This window comes from Varroa jacobsoni, unplaced genomic scaffold (genome assembly GCF_002532875.2).
Source record: "Varroa jacobsoni isolate VJ856 unplaced genomic scaffold, vjacob_1.0 scaffold_1177, whole genome shotgun sequence".
Lineage (NCBI taxonomy): Eukaryota > Metazoa > Arthropoda > Arachnida > Mesostigmata > Varroidae > Varroa > Varroa jacobsoni.
The window spans coordinates 165,498-173,276 of NW_019214079.1; the positions used below are offsets into that span (position 1 = coordinate 165,498).

Consider the following 7,779-nt stretch of genomic DNA (forward strand, 5'->3'; position numbering starts at 1 on the left):
ATATATACTAAGCACATTAAATGCCATCTGGAGTGACATAATGAGCCAGCACGAAGCTAGAGAAAGGGAAGGGCGGTACGAACGAACAAATAATAATAACCGTCCACCAATTTATTGTGTATCTATGGTGTGTTTGCTACGCACGAGAACCCATACAATTATAATTTCCTTTTTACCCATTAAAATTAATAATGAAGAAAGTTTCCGAAAGTTACGTATGAACGGTTTGGCTGGAAAATATAATAATGAAAACGGACGAGATATTTGTATACACGTTGTTGAAGCTGATTCGAAAACTGTAGGAAGAGGTCAGCTTGAGAGGATTTGTTTGGAGAAGAACCCCGCGTAGGCTAAAACCAAAATGCTTTTTGTAATGTATGAAATAAAAAACTGTACTACCAAACAAAAAACGTGCAAGCAGACGAAAGGGTGATAAAAAATCCACGGACATAATGATACTGTAAACGTTGGCGATTCTTCAGAATGTCCGCGAGCGACCACAACATCCTAGTATAATGAGGAAGGTAGGGTACGGGTCCTCTCTTGAATCACTACTATCCCTTTTCTACAAGCTTCGTGAACAGAATGAACAAAAGCTTCCGTGTAACTAAACCAGACTAATGACAATAGCACAGTAAAAAAGAAATACATAGCACCATGCACGATGAGAAACCAAAGAGTCTTGCTTTTATTAGAAATATTCAATTATACGTTTAATACTATATTACGTTGTTTGCGAATAACTCTCAGGTTTGTTGTTATAAATCAATGTTATTTATGACAACAAACCTGTTATTTATGGCATGAGTAATGCTCTGTTTGTTTTTGTGAGCTCGAATGCTAGCACAAATGTTCACACGTGTATTCTATTTTTTCAGAAGCGTTCATCGTACCGGCAGAAGCATACGAGTCTAGCAGCAGAAAATGCCCCACGCGTTTGTTATTGATAACCATGCACGCAGTGAACTGGTCCCAGTGTCGAATTCATCAACATTTCATATCTAGCTAAAGAATATTCTCGATATATTTATTAAATATTTAAATCCAAGGTTCCGTGGCTGCGGGGCCGAATACTCGCATCTCACTGAGAGTAGTATCCAAAGAAACTTCAGGGCTGAAAGGTGTGAGCACCTAAGGTCAAGCTCGAATTCTATTTTGTTGGTAACGCAGCATTCGACAATAATAAGTAATAATAAGATCATAAACTTAACAGGTTTCTTTTAGAGTTCCTGAAAGAATTATATATTGACGGTACTTCCAAGACAGGTTTATAAAACATGCGTTATTAGGGTCAATAGTGCTAGCAAAAAGGAAGACATTAAAAATTATGGATCATAATATAACGAAAGACGCTGTGGGAAGATATGCTCTTCGCTTCGATTGTGACGTCACTCCCTAGGCAAAGATGTGATGGACATTCCCAATACGAAGCTTCAATCGCCACTAATTAGTAGATTATGATTCTAAATGACTGGAAAGTATTGTTCCTTAAAGAAGTGAACTTCTTCATGCCGGCGGTCTCATGGAGTTGTCGCATAGACCTGAATACGACAGTTTCTCAAGTAACGTCATAGCTAGAACTGACTCTGTGTACGGTTGTATATACCATAAATCCTATTAAGTATATCAGTGTGTTTCGTCATTTTGTTAACGCTACATCTATCTAAACAGTACAAATACATAGAGACTGTTATGGGCAGTAGTGTAGAAATCACTTGCCTTGACAAAAACAATAGAATGTTACGTACTGAATTCATCGATTCGAATCGAATTTAGGTTCGAATCGAGGTTTTTTGGCGAATAATAGTAGCGTTAGATAGTTTTGGGCTGATTATTGTAAACAACTATGCGGGAAGGTGTAGCTTTCTTTCGAAAGCGTTCGACTCTTAAGCGAAGTTGAGCGAACTATAAACGGAAAGCTAGTAAATTAATATCTGATGCATTGTCAGGGAAAGAATATGCTGAATTTAATTTAAGTTAATTATCTATGACACTGTTGGGCCTTAGATTGGCGAAAGTCAGATTTTTAGTGACATCCTGTTCTAGTTACTAGACATCTCCACAAATACTTGGCCAAGTGAAACGAAAAATTCCAGTACGTGCTGAAACGATTTGATAGTTCGTCTAACCTATAATACGATCATAACAAGATCTTACTTGTTAACAAAACAATCACTGCATAATTCATGCAGCTTCAGTCATGCGTCTATAGAGGCCAAAATCTTGCTTTGGTCAAAAAAATAAAAATGAACATTTTCAAACAATCGCATAATTGGGAGACTTTACACAGTCTCAGTGAGTACTTTTTCGATACTTGAGCTGCTCGTGGATTGTGGTGTAAAACTGAGTCCATACCATGGTTCTAGTTGACGAATAGATAAAAGCCACGCCTAAAAAACACGAACCGTATGCGGTGTTCGTAGGTTTTATCGCTCATATATATATCATATAATATCACTAAAAGGCAACTAGAAGTGGTTGCTGATAGGCGTATAATTCAAATTCACGCGTGAATTTCCCTAAGCACATTGCACTGTAATCATAAGGGGTTGAACAGATATAAACGAAGGCGAATTATTGCGCTAGTCAATAACAGCGAAAAAACGATCGGACAATATAATTAAATGTCTTGTATAATCACACACAGTGTAATAAATATATGTTGTCGATGACAAAGGCTTCAGCAGTGCTATATTCTTTTTTAAGTGTTGTAACGCGCGGGTCTGAACACGTTTTCGACCGGGGGTACGTGGAGCTACTGTGGAAGACGTTTCGTCGAGGTTTTGACTGGGACGAGCAGCTTTCGACTGTGCTCATTTAGGTTGGCTTCCCTGAGGGGTGGATTGTTACTGAATCAACTCTCGGGGTGACGCATAGGAGACTATATAGAAATGAAAAAATATACTCTATATGCCAAGCCATATAGTTGGCAAGTGGCCTAGGGTGCACTATGTTTCGGAGAGCAATTATCTTATATCATAGGAACAACAAGCCCGCTGAATTGGTGTTTGAAAGAGTCGGTGTTTCCCGAAAAAAGCATCAATTTAATTAAAACATAGCGGTGTATCAGGAAAAGCGCAGTAAAAAATTCCATATGGAACATGTACAGAGTACTGGTTGCCTGCTTGACCCCCTTAAGACAAGAGTCAACGCAATAGCTCAGACGGCTTAGGCCTTTTGTTCTAGCGCACAAATTAACACCTATAACGTTCTTGATCTTCTACCCTCTGCTATATGATGCTGTTATTAAATATAGAGCATAGTTTTCCAGTCTCATGCTGTGCTAGTGCTTTAAGATTTATGTAATTTATGAATATGAACTTATGTTTAAGGGTTTTCTATGCCTATGCCAATCTTTCATAGATCGCGAATGGTTAGTGATACTATAATATATGAATGTATATATATGTATAACTATAATATATAATATGACCTCATTCGGTGGCAGGTATCGTTAGCGACTCTTATTGGATATCGAACGCGCGTGTAATCGGAGTAACATTAACACGCTTCATATACGGATTAGAACAAGCATACGTATTCTATCTAAATATGAATCATGCTATACGTAAACGTCATTACCAACAAGTCTGTTTTTATTTTGACATAACGGTTGTTCCCTCTTCCAGTAGCTATATGCAGACATATCACAAAATCTCAGTGTAATTGCTTATAATTTATATCCATGGTGGCAACCCTTTGAGCGCGTTTTCTCGAGAAAGAAGGAATGTACATCTAGTGTAGTACAAACCTCAATAGAGCTTATTTTATCATAAAGATAATCATCACAATACACCATCGCCCGCTATACTTGCTCATGCATCCACATCTCCGTGTCTATACTGCTATAATGATAACGAGCAAAACTGGTTGAGCAGCAGTTAGCTGCCAAATTTAACTTTGTTTTTAGCACAACTTGGTATTAGAGGTACAAACTATGCAAGATTTCGAGAACTTTTCGATTTCAGCAAGATTTTATGACAAGCTAACGTGCAGGTAATGCATGCCTCATGCAGTTGTCATTTATAGGTACAACGTGAACCTCCGACTCATGCCTTAGGCGTGCGAGCGGCCTCGGCATGCCGGCAGCGTTGGCATCATCTGTTTCCCCTGAGAGAACATCTTTTCGGTTAGTGGTGTTTCAGAATCAGGTAAGTCCATGTGTCGAATTAGCAGGGCCTAATCTGTGGAACGTCCGTCTAGTGTATAAGCAGACTGTTGATCGACCCTGTCAGGGGGAGACTGGTAGCAGGCGCAATTGTAAATAGAGGACCGATTTGCGATGTAGTTATAGAACCCGCCGCAAATGCACTAAACAGCACTGAGCAGCTGCCTGATGACACGTGACGGGCGTTGCAAACTATGGAGCGCGAGAGAGAAAAGAGTCGAAATGACTGAACGCGGCTGAAAAAAGCTCAGAAGACCGCGAGAGGCGAAGACCTAGAGCTGGGGCGAGGTCTTTGTAGCCTGTTAGACTGTCAAGGCAAGCACAAAGGGCAGCGGATCCTATTAGAGAATTCTGCTAGGCCGATTTAGATGGGCATAAGGAGGCCAACATCGAATGGTTGACAGCAGCGAAGTACGCCGACTTGCAGAAGGCAGTTAGTTAGTCTCTGCCGAAGCCGTCTGGGCTCTGATGGCCCTTTCCTTCGTCCTGCCCTTTCCAGGCTCTTTCCCGAGCAACAGGTGCCGAGAAACTGTACGATACAAAGTCGTCCCTACGGCGATAACTAATGCAAAACGAAGAAGAACTAGCGGTAAGCAAACCGCCTTCGCTCTAAGCTGGCTATCCACTCGTTCTAACGTTTTCATCGCAGACGTAGCGCGTTTTTAACTAGTCACTGTAATGCATTTGAATGAACATATAGGAATTGATAGCAGTGAAATCAAGTGATCTTTCTACATTTATCAGTTCCCAGCAGTGGAAGCAGTACTTAAACGTTGTGTAGCTGGAATTACCTCTGGTCGTCTGTTTCATTGTTGCACACCGACCGAAATACGCAGAACTATTTGTGTAGCCGCAGGAAATTCGAGGAGAAAAAATAGTAACCTAATTTTATCCCCGTCTAGTGTTGAAGGACAATAAAAGAAATCTCTGGCTGGCAGTTATTAAAGGCAGTATGGGCGACGAGCGGTTATCTATGACCACGTATCATCTTTTACATGGATTCGATGGTATCCTCGACCGAACATCAAGTTCAGTTCAACCCACTGTGCAGGTAAGTGAGGTCGGTTGTGTATGTACAGTGTGAAGTGAAGCACACGTTGTTAGTTTAGGAAAAGTGTGCTAACAATACTTTACTACGAATCAACAAAGCGCCGTAGAGAAACAAGCTTGTTCTTCATTGGTTAAGAATTGAAACTGTTGAATAATTTGTTCAATATATAAGTTGTATATGAGTTACACGATCGACGAGTAATGGGTAGCATGTAAACAAAGCGTTACTTTAATACTGCATACATTACGATTGAGCAAATTTGTCGCTCCTTATATCTCTCCTTCCACAACGGCATCGCACTAACCCGCATATTTTTACCATTCGTGGGGTGCGCAAACACGTCGAAGCGTTTGGTTGTGCCGGCATTGATTCCCCAAGTACGTACCGTTTGAGTGTCCTTTGAGGCAGACGAGACGATACAAGAAAATACGATTTGACAAACCGTAGATAAGTGTCGCTGCATTTCAGAAACGCAAGACACTGATATTATTTGGTGTTTACCTATTCAATAATTTATAGAAGCCACACATGAAGAGCTCGTCCATAGACAGTTTGGAACATTTTCGTTACGATAACTCGCCGCCGGTTCAGTTGAGAGACGTTAAGCACGAAGGACCTGGGTAACAGATGGTCATCGGGGCCGGCATCCCAGATGACACCATTTTCGATGAGCGAAGCATCAATCAAAATAATTAATTACACGACTACGGTGTATACAAACAGTTATGGTAAATATGTATGATTTTGCCGATATGGATCGAATGTAACAACGATCACATAAATCATAGTTCTAGGAAAATTATAAACTTATTTCGAACGTTCTACTAACGAAATGACCTCCAGGCGCATGTAATTCACTATCAGAAATGCAAAATTTATTGACATATTTGCAAGTTGAAATCGCACCACTTAGTACGTGTCCTATTGCCTTGAAATTATACATTTCATGATTCTAAATTTAATAAAAGACTCTTATGATTCTCTGCTAAATTATTTTGTCTAACCGCTTAATAATACAGTTCATTTTGCAAGGTTATATATGTATATGTGTTCGTACGCAGCAAGCTCAGACGGAATCCTCAGTTAGGAAAAAAGTTGCAGAGAATCTTCAACTTATTCTTGGCAGGTTTGTAAAATCGCTTAATTTAGTTATGGAAAATTGCTGATTGATCCGTAAAATTATTTTCATTGAAAGCTGTAATCTTTTCTAATTCCGTTCTAACTTGCAGTTCACCTGGAAATTCTTTCTTTCGCTTCCATAGTCGTCAGGGAAGCATATTTATCAATTTAATAATGATATAAATCAGCCTAGCTTTGTAAACGTATTCTGCAGAGAAACAATGTCCAAGTCCAGTTAGACAAGACATATATCGTGCATTATTTTCAAATGGAATTAACCAGTGTTACAATTGCCGTGTAGGTAAAAAGTGGGCTAGCAAATTGTGGTACATACGTACCTGTTATTGTTACAGGGGGCAGATGAGTTGCCACCTGCGCGCATACCTGAAGCCACGTACTGTAGCTGTGCGTGTTATTTCGGTTGCGCTATCGCTGACTAAAACAAAGGTTGTTTGTGTTATTCGGTTATCCACGCTTGTGGGCCTCATTAATACGCGCGGCCGGAGCCGGCTGCCGCGCAGGGGGAAAACGAAATCAAACACTAAACGACTGTTCACATGAAGATGTTCAGCGATATCTCGTGCCTTTTCGTGTTCTCAATCAGAATTGAAGCTCAAAGCTCCCGCTGTTTTCAAACAGAAGCAATATTGTTAATTGCGTTGTAGCTTGAACGCGGTAGTCTAGAAATAGATCCAAAAAGTTCTAGCCATACGACTCAAAAAGGCTGACATTTCCCTGTTAGACCTGTCGTTTTTGGACAACCGTTATTTTTTTTCTATTACTCTAGGCCCTTTTAAAGGAAAAGGTGTCGCGCTTTGCCTGATCTCACTCATATGTTTTAAAGAAAAATCGCCGATCTCCAGCGAGCAATTTTTCTCTGAAGTGCAACAGACTCCCAGTTTATTCATAAAGGCACCCACCCTTATACATACTAGGTAGCAGATTATCGAAGTTGCCTCCCTTCGAGTGCAGCGTTGAAACAACTTTTGTCATTGGTAAACTTATAATACATTGTTAATTGTGTATTTAATGGTGCGTTACCCGTTGGTGCGCTTGTCACACAAATTCCGTCTGGCGATCTTCCTTCCGGACATACCGATCATTATAGCTGATTTTCAGTCTAGTCTGGATCCAATTGATCGGTCGGTTGCGCAATCAAAGTTGCATCAATGATACAGTTTCCATTTGCCTGTTACCTCTGTTTACTTATCCTGACAATTCATATACCGTACCGAAACAGAGTAAAAAGCAAAAAAGAAGAGTAAATGTTCTCCAGGATAAAAGGCATAGACCAACTGAAACTCACAGAGCTCGTGAAAGTATGCTGGACGCGCTTCGTTGCCTGTTAACGTAAAACGCCTACCTTCCATAGGGTATCTCCATGGCAATGTCGAAAGATGTGAGGCATTAAATAGTTGTTCAAGAGGCAGGAATTCAACGA

The 7,779-nt window shown here is 40.2% G+C and overlaps 1 protein-coding gene across 22 annotated transcripts in view; it reads left to right on the top strand.

Annotated features, from left to right (window-relative positions):
* The window catches only part of LOC111267371 (uncharacterized), an 11,957-nt gene extending 5,745 nt beyond the window's left edge, over window positions 1–6,212 (top strand). For 17 of the 22 annotated variants that reach the window (XR_015313779.1, XR_015313783.1, XR_015313778.1 and 14 more), the window contains one exon: window positions 879–2,683. Coding sequence is in view for 5 of the 22 variants with exons in the window: in XM_086971301.1 (XP_086827427.1) it covers window positions 4,637–4,757; window positions 5,071–5,219; window positions 5,739–5,843 (375 nt within the window). In the remaining 17 variants the exon portion in view is untranslated. Of the gene's footprint in view, window positions 1–878; window positions 2,684–4,016; window positions 4,152–4,178; window positions 4,758–5,070; window positions 5,220–5,738 lie in introns of those variants that run through there. The other 5 variants (XM_086971301.1, XM_086971303.1, XM_086971304.1 and 2 more) reach the window with 5 other exon arrangements.
* The last annotated feature ends 1,567 nt before the right edge of the window (window positions 6,213–7,779 follow it).